Here is a 14249-nt window from a genome sequence, read left to right on the forward strand (position 1 = left end):
CCCTCCCTCAGGATCCCATGTTCAGAGAGGCTCCAAAATATTGACATGTTGGCAGCTTGCCCTCTGAGGCTCTTTTCCCAGAAGGCTCAGGTGTTCTCTGGTCTTACAGTTCCTTCCATTACTCAGCACCTCTGTCTGGACTGTGAAATCAGCTGGCTAAGCACAGGAAGGTAGATGGACCTCTATAAAAAATACCTCTTTTCCTTCCTTCCCCTTTCACAAGCACCAACAAGAAGAGAAAGCTATTGTTAAGATTTGACTTTTAGAATCAGAGTTTTTAACTGTAAGTAAAGAAATTACTTACTGGGGGGGCTCTTGGTTGGAGATCATGATCTCAGGGCCCCACTTTGGGTTCCACACTCAGTGCAGAGTCTGCTTGCATTTCTCTCTCCCTTTTCCTCTGCCTCTGCCTCTTGCAAATAAATAAATCTTAAAAAAAAAAAAGCTAATAAAAAAACCAAACTTAAAAAAAAATTTCACTGATGACCACATAATTTAATTCAGTAGAGTATCTCAAAACTCTTGAGAGGATTTTGATCCTCTCAATCAAAGCCTGTGGGGCTTTGAGAGGTTCTTTGGAAAATTTTGTCAGAGGAAGGGGAAGATACCAGAGAAGACACTTTTCAAATCAGTCTTTTTATTTTCAAGCACAGAAGCATGGAAAAACAGGATTCTCTCATGAAAGAAGACTTCAAAGAGGAAAATGTTGCTTTGAAAGGTTTATCTTGGCACTAATGATTGACATTGGTTGATTTTAATTCTGAGAGGTCTGTCAACATAAAGGCAAAACATAACACCAAAAGTTCAAGTTTCCATTTTTCTCTATTATGGAGGAGGACAAAAATATTATACAAGAGTGGGTTAAGTAATGCATGGAGCCCAAATAATTGGATTTTTTTCTGCTAATATAAATTATAATGTTTGTTTTTGAACTGGTATTTTTTTCACTGGTAAGAAAGGCTTGTAATGGATAGTGGCACTAATCAATAATATTTTCTAGGAGTGCATTTCCCACTGATGCCAGCCACAAGGAGCAGCCTTAAGCCCTACACTTCTCAGTGCCTGAAGGTTTTCTTCATCTCTTGACACATAGAAATAAAATGGCATTTTTTTCTGAATAAAATACTTTATGAAGTGAAAACAGATTTTCTTCATGTAGCCTTTGTCTCGGTATTTGGGGACAGTGTAACCCATTCTCATCTCACAAGACTGTTCCATCATAATCCAAGAGATAGGGTCCCCCTCTGGACTCAGCACACCAAATCCTGGAAAATTCTGGAGGCAGCATTCAATATATTTCAAGCTCCTTTCATTTTTTCCAAAGTTCCACTGCTCATTCACAAACCCCACATGGGAAGCATCCAAGAAGATGTTCTGACATCTTCCTTTCCTGTCAACAAAAGAATGTGCATTTATTCAGCCAACATTTACAAAACACCAGGATTGCAGAGAATAAGACATCGACCCTTTCCTTGAAGATCCCACAGCCTAGAAGAAGAAACAGAAGGGCAAAAAAACTACTAATTCTTTGACTGCCTCAAAAATGTTCCCAAATAATTAAGAGGGAGCTAACTGTATGTGCTTTATGATACACATAGTATAATACATCTCAAAAAAGTCTAATCGTATATCCAAAGAAAGAAGAAAATAAGATATGTCTTAAAAGAGGAAAGATATAGATAGACCAGCGTTGTTTTTGTTTTTGATTTTGTTTGCCTGAATTTTGTTTGAGGATGCATATGTGGAACACACAAATTTTGAATTCTACCCACAAAATATCTAAGTGCATAAGATACTATTCCTTTCAACAGATATTTCAATAAAATATGTATCACAGGAAGGTGAGAGACATGTTGATCTTATGATTTCATGTGTCCGAAAGCCCATCCATCACCACATGCCTCTAGAGAAGTGCCAAAAATGCAATGTAAGAAACACCAATATAGGAAAAAGAATACTGGAATTTCCAATGGTAATGGTTACAATTTAATCCTAATTCTCTCACTGGACAAATTATCTGAGACTGAGTCTTTTCATCTGCAGAATCAGAACCACATCCTCTGTGGGTGGAGGAGGTTGGGACAGGTGGAAGAGCCCTAAGAAGTTTCACCTATCCCCAGGGAGAGGAGTTTTCCAGAATTGGTCAGTTTCAAGGTCACTCAGATATTAATGGAGAATTCTTTATTTTTTCTTTGACCCTTATTATCCAGTTATAACCTTCTCTAAAGACTGCCAGTGATGCCACTTAGTTATGTAACCTTCCAGTAGCGCTCTGTAATTTTAGATGTTTACATGTTATGATAGCGTACTATATATGTTACTCAATTTTATTTGTTGTTGCTTTTCACCTAGCCATACATTTTGAAATTCTTCCCATATAGTTCATATAGAGCTGCTTCCTTCTTGTTAATGGCTGCTTATTATTCCAATGTGTGGATTATACCATAACAAATCGACCTGTGTTGCTACTGAAGGACACATTTGTCATTTCATATGTTATGCTCTCACATATTGAATTCATCTAAATCTTAAAATCCAATTTGGGAATATCTTCCATAATATACATATTCTTTTACCTAACTATTTCAATTCCAGGACTCATCTTTCAGAAATAGTTATACAATTTGGGCAATGATCTGTTTATGAAGATATTTCTTGCAGAATCGTTGTTACTAGGAAGAATTGGAGATAAATTGAAAGTGTGCTAAAATGGGAATACATAACTGTGCTTCTCCCACTTATAGAAATCTATGCAACTGCCAAAATGAATGAAACATATCTCTATGAGCATACATGAAAGGTTTACATAGCATACTGCTGAGGGGAAAAAAAACTGCAGTACAGTATCTGCATATGTTGTTAAAAAAAAAAAAAGAACAAGAGGGCACCTGGGTGGCTCAGTGGGTTAAAGCCTCTGCCTTTGGCTCAGGTCGTGATCCCAGGGTCCTGGGATCGAGCCCCATATCGGGCTCTCTGCTCGGCAGGGAGTCTGCTTTCTCCTCTCTCTCTCTCTGACTGCCTCTCTGCCTACTTGTAATCTCTGTCTGTCAAATAAATAAATAAAATCTTTAAAAAAAAAAAAGGAACAAGAAAACAAAACCAATTCATACATGCAGAGTACTAAAAGCACACACACCAATTTTTAAGAATATTTACACCTACACCACCATCAAAAAGAATGAAATCTTGCCATTTGCAAGGTTGTGGATGGAACTAGAGAGTATAATGCTAAGCAAAAGAAGTCAGAGAAAGATATTTATCAGATGATTTCACTCATATGTGGAATTTAAAAAAGAAAACAGATGAACATAGGGAAAGGGAAGGAAAAATAAAATGAGATTAAAACAGAGAGGGAGGCAAACTATGAGACTCTTTTAACTATAAGGGCAAACTGAGGGTTGCGGGAGGGGAGGCGGGGTGGTTGGATAGGGCAATTGGGTGATGGGCGTTAAGAAGGGCACTTGATGTAATGAGCACTGGGTGTTATATGCAATGGATGAATCCCAAAATCTACCCCGAAACTAAAAAAATACACTGTATGTTAACTAACTTTAATGTAAATATAAAAATTTTTGAAAAGAATATTTATGCCTGGACAGGAAGATTGTGGGGAATCCAAGTGAGCAAACCTTCACTTTTTACTTTGAATACTAGTATAGTTTGTAGAGCATGTAATATTTTTGCAAGAAATATACATAATTTCAGTAAAGACACTCTAATGTCACCATGATGTCCAGGACCCTCCCAGGGGGACTTGTATGAGAACTAAGTGAGTTATACATGGAAAGGACCTTATCTAATGAAGACCATGCCCCTGCTCAGCAAACTTCTGCTAATAGAGTTCCCTTCCGTTACCCCTACAAGTGTGTACTGCATAGTTTATTGTCAAACTGCATTTCTGAGTGTGGTCCTCATGACAACTGAATGATTTGTTATTAGGAATTTGGGAAGCAACACAAAAAATCTCACTTGCTATCTTCGTCCACCTTGGGCATGCTAAATGACTCCACCAAAGCCATCTGGTCATCCCTTGATGTCTTGGGTTCCACTGGTATTTCTGTCATAATGAGTGTGGTCTTCAAGTGATCTACCTGCGCTGATTTTGCAGCTGAAATCTTTCTTATTGCCTCCCCCACATTCACTTGGCAACCTGGGGAGAGGAGAAAAACGGGCAGTGCCTATCCCCTTCCACATCTAATGTGAAAGAACCAAGGGTCTTTGCCTTTTAACTTGGATCAGCTACCTTGGATCTGGAAAGTTTGTTCTCAACTGATAACCTGGGGGCATGCCAGGACTTCCGCTATCTTGTCAGGAGCTTTGGTGAAGATGTGGTAAGTGTTGATATAACGATCCAGGTCATCTTTCATCTCCTGATACAACAAATATTAATCATATGACAGTATGATTTACAAATTGTTCTTGCATATGTCTGGAGTACGAGAGGCTCAGTTGTTTAATACTCTCTGTTTGGGGGGTGCCTGGGTGGCTCAGCTGGTTAAGAGTGGCTCAGTCGGTTAAGTGTCTGCCTTCGGCTCAGGTCACAGTCCTGGGGTCCTGGGATTGAGTCCCACATCAGTCTCCTTGCTCAGAGGGGACCCTGCTTCTCCCTTTGCCTGCTTCTCCTCCTGCGTGTGCTCTCTCTCTCTGACAAATAAATAAATAAACAAATATTTTTTAAAAAAATATCCTGTGTTTTTCCCAGAGGTGCAGACAGAAAATGGCCTTGGAGTCCCTTGAACAATAATCACCAGGGACAGACCGAAGGTGGTGTCTTGAGGCAGCTCTTGGTAAGGTGGGAAGTAGCTCCATTGTCTGAGATGGAAGTTGCCCCAAAAATAGGGCGTGTTAAGGGTTTTTTGTTTTTGTTTTTTTTTAATTTCTTTTCAGGGTAACAGTATTCATTGTTTTTGCACCACACCCAGTGCTCCATGCAATCAATCCGTGCCCTCTTTAATACCCACCACCTGGTTCCCCCAACCTCCCCCCCCCACCCCGCCCCTTCCAAACCCTCAGATTGTTTTTCATGTTAAGGGTTTTAAGAGAGAGTGTCTACCTTGTGGAGAGTAGGGAACAGAGTGGGTATCAGGACTTGAGGTCTTTGAAGAGACCATGCCCAGGCTAATTCGGACTCAGCACTCTGGTTCTGGCATGGTGAGAGGCTCTTGATGTGCATGTGAATAGAGAGGACTTTCAGGAAGAACAATCACGCTGGAGGGAAGGGTCTGTCTCCCAGGCCCCTCATTCCTGCTTACCTTCTGCAGCTTACACTCCCTTAGAGGTTGTTACAGGTGAGTTGTGCTCTAATTTTCCTGATAACTATGTAAATGGAGAAGTGTGGGAAGAGGGGTTAAAATATCCCTACTCTGGGGTGGAAGAGATTTGCTACTTATACCCCCCAAATCTGTAAGATGGGAAAGATATTTTCTTTAAATACACAGTTGTCTCTTTTTTCTTTTCTTCTTCTTCTTTTTTAAGATTTTATTTGTTTATCTGAGAGAGAGAGAGAGAGAGAGAGAGATTATGTGCGTGCATGTGCACAGGAGGGGTAGAGTGAGAAGCAGACTCCCCACTGAGGGGGGATTCCCCACATGGGACTCTATCCCAGACCCTGAAATCATGACCTGAGCTGAAGGCAGACACCCAACAACTGAGCCACCCAGGAACCCCACACAGTTGGCTCTTGAACAACACTAGTTTGAATGGTGCAGGTCCACCATTCAAGCAAATTTTAAAAAATAAATACAATATAATGCTGTAAATGTATTTTCCCTTAGGATTTCAATAACATTTTATTTTGTTTATTGTAAGAATAATATTGTAAGATTGTAAGAATCTGGTATACAATACCAGAGCATATAAAATATGTGTTAATAGACTGTTTATGTTATTGGGAAGGCTCTGGTCAACAGTAGGCTACTAGTTGTTGAGTTTTTGAAGACTCAGGAGTTCTATACAGATTTTTGACTGTGCGGGAGTTGGTATCCCTAACATCTGTGTTGTTCAAGGGTCAACTGTACATGACTTATATCATGTTTAACAGTGCTCTGACACAGTAATTTTTATCAACTTTGCTTTTATAGCTAAGAAAGCCACAGTCTTCTAACTTCACACAACTAGTCACTTGGCAGATTTAGATCTGAAACCCAACATTGATTCGGATATTATTGTATTATAGTGCTTTAGTCCCAGGGAAAGCAAAACACTTCCTAATTCTCTCCAGCCACAAACATCTATCTTGAGGTATATGCCTGTTACAAGAATCTCAATGGAAAAAAAATTGACCAGATGGGATTCCGATGTCATTTACAAGCCCTGGATTATTGGGCTATTTGGTTTATACCCATGACTTATTTCACTATCCTTCCCTTCTCTCCAAGCAGCCCTTCCAAAATCTATATGGGTCAGGGGTGCCAAGGTTCTTCTCCGCAGCCCCCAGATTCAGTTCCCTCATTTCCACATGGAGACCATCCTGATTGTGACTGGCTTGGTATTCAGAAGCTGGTACTCTTACCTCTTTCCAGTGCAGAGTAATTACCGTCTGATAATCTGGCCAGGCATCCACCAGCATCTCCATGTTGAATGGGGTTTTATTTTTAATGTTGAAAATGGCACCATATGCCTAAAAAAGCAACAGATGAACAGGTGAAAATGACATTTTCCTTTGAGATAGGGTCTTAGAAGTAGTTTGGGAAATAAACCAAGAGTTAGGAGCACTTAAGGGGATCAAGCTAGCGATTTCAGGATGGTTCCCCAAACTACCCACTGGAGGGTATGCTGGGGAAAAAAAAAAAACAGGAAGGGTCCACAAAATCTAAGGAAATAGCTGATTCAAGAGGAACTGGCTCCCCTGACATTCATTCATTCATTTTTTTGAAAATGCATTCCTTTTTTTTTTCCACTTCATACTATACCATTTTGGGGGCACATATTGTGTGTCAGATTTGTGTCAAGTGTGGAGAATTCCAAGATAAGTATGACATGGCCACTGCATTCAAGTAGGATGGAGTAGGATGGAGCACCTGGGTGGCTCAGTGGGTTAAGCTTCTGCCTTTAGCTCAGGTCATGATCCCAGGGTCCTGAGATCTCTGCTTGCCAGGGAGCCTGCTTCCCCATCTCTCACTCTGCCTGCCTCTCTGCCTACTTGTGGTCTCTGTCTGTCAAATAAATAAATAAAAATCTTTTTTAAAAAAGAAAAGTCTAGCAGGATGGAGAGGTACACAGTCTGATCTTAATAGGACACATGTTCTGATAGATGCATGCACATGGCTGTGTGGGATCTCAAGGAAGAAAAGCATTACCTGTCAGGGAGTGTTGGGAGACTTACAGAAGAAGTAATATTTGAATCTGGTCTTCAGGGACAAGTTACGTCTTTTCCTGGCAAAACAAAGAAGGAAGGCAAGTAATTTCTGGTGAGAGAAAAAGCATGCTTGAGTACCTGAAGGTGTGGCAGATTGTATCATACCTGCTGAGCTCTGAGAGGCTTAGTGATTGTACTTTGTGGTATGTAGCAGGGATGTGTTGCAAGATGAAGTGGAGAGGCTGGGACATTTTGTGATCAACCTCACAATTAAGGGGTGTGGACTTTATGCCTTGAACTGGAAGTTTAAAACAAGGGAGAGGTATGATCATATTTGTGTCAGATAGATGACTCTGATCACCATCTGTAGGTGAGTTAGTAATACTGCAGAAAAGCAGGTATTGCAATGGCCCGGAGCAGATAAGGAAATCTACTAGAGATAGCAGTAAAATGGATTTGAACAAGTTTTAAGAGGCCAAAGGAGGAGGAGAAGGAGGCGGTGGCCAAGGATGAGGAGGAAGAAGGAGGAGGAGGAGGAGAAGGGGAGAAGAAGAAGGAGGAGGAGAAGAAGGGGGGAGGAAGAAGAAGAAGAAGAGAGGAGGGAGACAAGGAAGAAGAAGAGGAAGGGGAGAAGGGGATGAGGAAGAAGAAGGAGAAAAGTAGGTGCCTGATACGGGTATTAAGACCATCCCTGCAGAAGGAATCTGACTTTAGATTTGTATTTTAATCTGCCCTGGGTAGGCTCTGAACCCTGAATCTATACTCCCACACTTTACTCCTCTCTCCCAGGTTTCTCCCAGCTCTCTCACCTTCAAGGACTCAGGGATGCTCTTTTCCAGGGATTCATACAGAATCTACAGCTTTTGGGTTTCATGAAGCACAAACATCTTGTATAGCACTTCAGCCCTCTTCTCTCAGGAAGATGACCTAAGGAAAAAATCATGCGAACAGAAACATCTTGAAGGATGAGACAGGTGTCCAGGAAAAGGAGGAAGGAGGAATCACCTAGGACATCATATACTGCCAGAAATAAAGGGCTTTAGAAATTATCAAGCCTAAAGCTTTCATTCTGTAAATGAGATACTAAAGCTCAGAGCTGCAGCTCGACCTTGGGGCTCCTGGGTGATCTTCCTACAATTCCACAGAAAGTACCATAACACAACTTGTGAAATGAACTTCTTCATGCCCATTTGATTCAAATTAGGCCAAGACTCTAAGAAGCAAATGTCACTAGCTGTCCAGCTGCAAGTGAAGAACAATGAATCTTTCAGAAAAACTGCCCCAGGGGACCCTGAAGTCCTTGGGCATTGAAATACTTGCTCTAATGTTGCTGTAAGATTAGTATTTTAAGGCATCATGAAAGAATGCGATCTTTTGGAAAAGATTCTAAAGACCATATTACATGCTTTTTTCTGAGGAACAAAATTATAGCAAGGAAAAATTATTGATCAGGGATGATATTACCCAAGTATAAGTTGGCTAAATATAGAAACTGAAATTATATCCTAGAAAACTTAAAAATAGAGCAAACCTTTTCATTCAATAATTTCACTTTTAGAAACTCAACCCAAGGAAGCAACAATAGGTATCTATAGAGATGTAAATACAAAGAAATTCATTGCAGTATTATGATACAGTAAATGCAGAAACTATCTAAAACTAGGAAATGAGTCTGGCTCGGTCAGAAGAGCATGTGACTCTTGATCTCCAGGTTGAGAGTTCGAGTCCCACCTTGGGTGGAGAGGTTACTTAAATGAATAAAACTTTAAAAAAATAGAAATGATCCTAAGTCCATTATAGAGGAATGCTTAAATTAATGATGGCATATCCAAATTATGGATTACCAGGCAACCGTGAAAATGATGTCTTCAAAGTGTATTTAAAGACAGAGAAAAATGACCATGTTATAAACAAAGGAAAATATCTAATATAATCCCAAATGAGTAATATAAAGATGGACAAGTAAATGGTTACCTATGTATATGTATGTATGTATGTGCATATCCACCAAATTCATTCTAAAACAAAGTAGTAATTAAACAAGATACAGGGGCGCCTGGGTGGCTCAGTGGGTTAAGCCGCTGCCTTCGGCTCAGGTCATGATCTCAGGGTCCTGGGATCGAGTCCCACATCGGGCTCTCTGCTCACCAAGAAGCCTGCTTCTCTCTCTCTCTCTCTCTCTGCCTTCCTCTCCGTCTACTTGTGATCTCTCTCTGTCAAATAAATAAATAAAATCTTTAAAAAAAAATAAATAAACAAGATACACATATGAACTTTTTTCCAGTCTTATTCACAAGAATATGTGACTATAGGGGTGCCTGGGTGGCTCAGTGGGTAAAGCTTCTGCCTTTAGCTCAGGTCATGATCTTAGGGTCCTGGGATTGAGTCCTGCATTGGGCTCTCTGCTCGGTGGGGAGCCTGCTTCCCCTCTCTCTCTGCCTACTTGTGATCTCTCTTTCTCTCTGTCAAATAAATAAATAAAAATCTTAAAAGAATATCTGACTATAAATATAATTATGAACTATATATTTATATTACATATACCTGTTCAAAGTATATATGATACATAAAGACACTGATAAGATGAACCGTGTTTTCTAAAAACCAACAAATACAAAAAATTCAAAGCAATTTTGAAGGCTTAGAGTGGAGCCATCAATTTAATCATTTTTAAGATTTATTTATTTATTATTTATTTATTTATTTGAAAGAGAGAGAGAGTGCAAGCGGGGTAGGGAGAGGAATAAGCAGACTCAGTGCTGAGGGCAAAGTCCCATGCAGGGGCTGGATGTCATGACCCTGAGATCACGACCTGAGCTGAAATCTAGAGTCAGACACTAACCAACTGAGCCTTCCAGGCACCCCACCATTAATTTATTTCTAATCATAACAATCCTGGAAAATCTAACACCTATTGTATATGTGTGGTGTATGTAGCCATAATCAAACCAAAAGGAAGAATAGTGGTTAAGAACATGATATTTGGAGTCAAACAGATCAGCACTCAATCCTGGGCTCCTCAATTTGATAGCTGGGTCATTTTAGGTAATTATATAGGTAAGTATATTTATATAGGTAAGTATATTTATGCTAACTATGGACTACTTGAAACTCTCTGAGATTTACTTTCTTCATCCATATAATGGAGATAATAATACCTACTTTCTGCATTGTCCTCGGGGTGACATCATGAACTGTGTATGTATATGAACTACTTAGTGTTCTGTTAGATGGTGTACACATGTGATTCTGAAGGAGATTTTAAAGACCTGCAAGTCAAATCAAGAGGACAATTCTAGAAGACAGCAATATTACCAAAGAAAACTATAGCTTCACATATGGCACTTTATATAACTTGCCCACATAAATCTGTTAACATAAAAGAGTCATCTTGAGGTAAACCACAGCTCGAGAAGAAGCCAGTATGTTTGTGGCACTGTGTAGGACCATGGATATACAAACCAAATGGCAGAATATTCTGCTCATTCTTCAGGCCTCTTGTAGCATATTTCCCAGAAGAGTGTAATCTCCTTAAAAAGTAGACCATGTCTTACTCTAGTTTGAGTTCAAGCATCAAGCACAGCCCTTGGCATGGTGTAGCCATCAATGAACATTTTGTTCAAGAAATGATTGGAATCAGTGAGGCGTAGAGATAGGGCCCTTGAGATACTTTTCCTTGAAGACTAAGCAACACATTTCTTCACTCAGTCCAAGCTTAGTCAACACTCTAAGAAAATGTGGCTGCTACCAGGAGCTTCCAAATAAAGACGAAAATTTTTAATGATGAATTGTTTTTAGCACCCTATGTCAGATATACAAGTTGTAGGGAGATGCATTAAGAAGGGATGGGAGAAAGGTTGAGCATAATTTTTGTTCCCTGATGCCTCCTGCCATCATCCACAGCACATGCTCTCCCATTTCTGTGCCATGTTACAGTCAAGTGCCTCTGGACCAGGACTCTTGCTCAGCTCCCACCAGCTGGACACATCTATCTCCAATTCACTCTGGGGCCTCCATGTGGTAGAATCCTGGTTTAACCTAATCCAATAGACACTCTGTTATGATCATCCATAAACATATGTAGACAAACATAGACGTTTAACAAGATTAAAGAAGTGGGGTCAACAGAGGAGACTAGGGAGTAGCAGGCCAAGAAGAGTGGTAAAGGTGAGAGGAGAAGCATCTCTGAAGTCAAAACAGCATAAACTTTTTTTTTTTTTAAAGATTTTATTTATTTATTTGATAGAGATCACAAGCAGGCAGAAAGGCAGGCAGAGAGAGAGAGAGAGGAGGAAGCAGGCTTGCCGCTGAGCAGAGAGCCCGACGCGGGGCTCGATCCCAGGACCCTGAGACCATGACCTGAGCCAAAGGCAGAGGCTTTAACCCACTGAGCCACCCAGGCACCCCCAGCATAAACTTTTTAAAGGAAGGAATAACCAGAAGAGTGAAATGATGCTGAGAAGCTAAGAGAGAGGAGTAATAAAAATGCCAGTGCAATTTGGAGTGGGGAATTGGTTATTGATTTTGCAAGAGACATGCCAGGGAATGATGGAGAAGATAGGTAAGAGGGATTAGAGACTAAAATGGACTGTAAGGAAGTGAAGATATGTCTTTAAATACCTTGGACAGGAAAGGAAGGAGAAGAGTATAAGAGTATGGATGAAGTAACAAGAACTAGGAGCTCAAATGAATCTTTTTTTTAAAGATTTTATTTATTTATTTGACAGAGATCACAAGTGGGCAGAGAGGCAGGCAGAGAGAGAGGAGGAAGCAGGCTCCCTGCTAAGCAGAGAGCCCGATGTGGGGCTTGATCCCAGGACCTTGGATCATGACCTGAGCCGAACGCAGAGGCCTCAACCCACTGAGCCACTCAGGCGCAAGGCATTTCTTATCAGATGAGAGAGGTAAGTATATTTATGCTAACTACAGAAAGCCAGGTATGATGGAGAATAATCGACAAATCCACAGATATAACTGAAAGTGGAAAGGGATAAGATAAATAGCTAAGTCCACTGACCAGACACTGTTCCAAATCCTTTATATTTATTAATTCATCTAATCTTTTTTTCTTTTCTTTTTTAAAATTATTTTTTATTTTTTTAATTTCTTTTCAATGTACCAGAATTCATTGTTTATGCACCACACCCAGTGCTTCATGTAATACGTGCCCTCCTTAATACCCACCACCAGGCTCACCCAAACTCCCACCCCTACCCCTTCAAAACCCTAAGATTGTTTTTCAGAGTCCACAGTCTCTCATGGTTCGTCTCCCCCTCTAATTTCACCCAACTCCTTCCTCCTCTCCATCTCCCCATGTCCTCCGTGTTATTTCTTATGCTCCACAAATAAGTGAAACCATATGATAATTGACTCTCTCTGCTTGACTTATTTCACTCAGCATAATCTCTTCCAGTCCCCTCCATGTTGCTACAAAAGTTGGGTATTCATCCTTTCTGATGGAGGCATAATACTCCATAGTATATATGGACCACATCTTCCTTATCCATTAGTCCTTTGAAGGGCATCTTGGTTCTTTCCATAGTTTGGCGACTGTGGCCATTGCTGCTATGAACATCGGGGTACAGATGGCCCTTCTTTTCACTACATCTGTATCTTTGGGGTTTAACCTTATCTCCAAGTGTAGGTGTTCGATAGCTTTGGATGGGCAGAATACCTCTTCTACTGAGGTGGGAGAGAAAGATTTAAAAAATTTTTTTTTATTTTTTTTAAAGATTTTATTTATTTATTTGACAGAGAGATCACAAGCAGGCAGAGAGGCAGGCAGAGAGAGGAGGAAGCAGGCTCCCTGCCGAGCAGAGAGCCAGATGCGGGGCTCGATCCCAGGACCCTGAGATCATGACCTGAGCCGAAGGCAGCGGCTTAACCCACTGAGCCACCCAGGCGCCCTGAAAGATTTTAATTAAAATATATGTACGTGGGTATGTGTGTAAGTGCCTGAGATTAGACAAAAGAACTGAAATTTGACAGATTATCTTTGAATATCTATTTTCTGGAAGAAATAAAAGAACAAGTCCCTTTGGAAGTGAGTAGGGTGAGAGAGTGTGTCAGGAGGGTGTAGAGAAAAAAGAATAAGTTTTTATGGGAGATAGTTATGGTTTGAAAGCTATCTGATATTAGTGGTAGAAGACACAGACCAGGTATACATATAGGGATCTCCATGCATTTCATAGGCCCAGGTGCAGAAAGAAAGCCAACATTTGGGAGTAATATTCATCCACATATATGAACTAACACCAGAGAGTAGAAGCAGAGAAAACAAATTTAAATGAAACAGGTTAGTGTAGCAAAAAAAGATAGGGGCCATACTATTTGAGAACAGGGAAATTAAAGACTTTATTTTATAAATATTTTATTTATTTATTTGAGACAGTGAGAGGGCACAAGCGTGTAGAGAGGAGCAGAAAGAGAGAGAGAGAAGCAGACTCCCTGCTGCTGAGGGACCCAGATGTTGGTGGGGCTCAATCCCTAGACTCTGGACTCGATCATGACCTGATCTGAAAGCAGATGCTTAACTGACTGAGCCACACCATCTCCCTGGAAATGAGAGACTTTAAACTAAATTTAACTTGTGGGATCTAGAAGAAAGAAGGATAGAAATAAAGGAGGAGGAGACCAATCAAGTGGCACAGTATGGAAAGAACAAGGGATGAAAGCACTTTATAAGGTCAAAGAATAGCAATGGTGATAGACAAGGGAAATGAATTCAAACCATAGGAGATTGGGGTCATAAATTAGGCTATTAGAGTTTAGGATTTCAGAGGTGGGTTAGTTCTGGACATATGGCTATTGGCTTTGACTTCAAATCAATAGAATCAGAGCCAGTAAGGGACTGGGAGTTTTGGGTGTGATGTGGCAGGAGTTTTGACAGAAAAGTCTGTGAGTCAGATGCCAAATGCATCTGTCAATGGAGAAAAATTTGGCAGAAAACAAC

General features: G+C 40.4%; 1 protein-coding gene across 1 annotated transcript; it reads right to left on the minus strand.

Annotated features, from left to right (window-relative positions):
• Window positions 1–459: 459 nt before the first annotated feature.
• On the minus strand, window positions 460–8184 carry GLYATL2 (glycine-N-acyltransferase like 2). Its single transcript, XM_053447777.1, is given in 6 exon segments — window positions 460–1010; window positions 1012–1390; window positions 3970–4150; window positions 4244–4370; window positions 6512–6619; window positions 8107–8184. Coding segments are annotated over 6 exon segments (900 nt in total). The 3' UTR covers window positions 460–983.
• Between the last annotated feature and the right edge of the window lie 6065 nt (window positions 8185–14249).

Source organism: Lutra lutra, chromosome 10 (genome assembly GCF_902655055.1).
Source record: "Lutra lutra chromosome 10, mLutLut1.2, whole genome shotgun sequence".
NCBI lineage: Eukaryota > Metazoa > Chordata > Mammalia > Carnivora > Mustelidae > Lutra > Lutra lutra.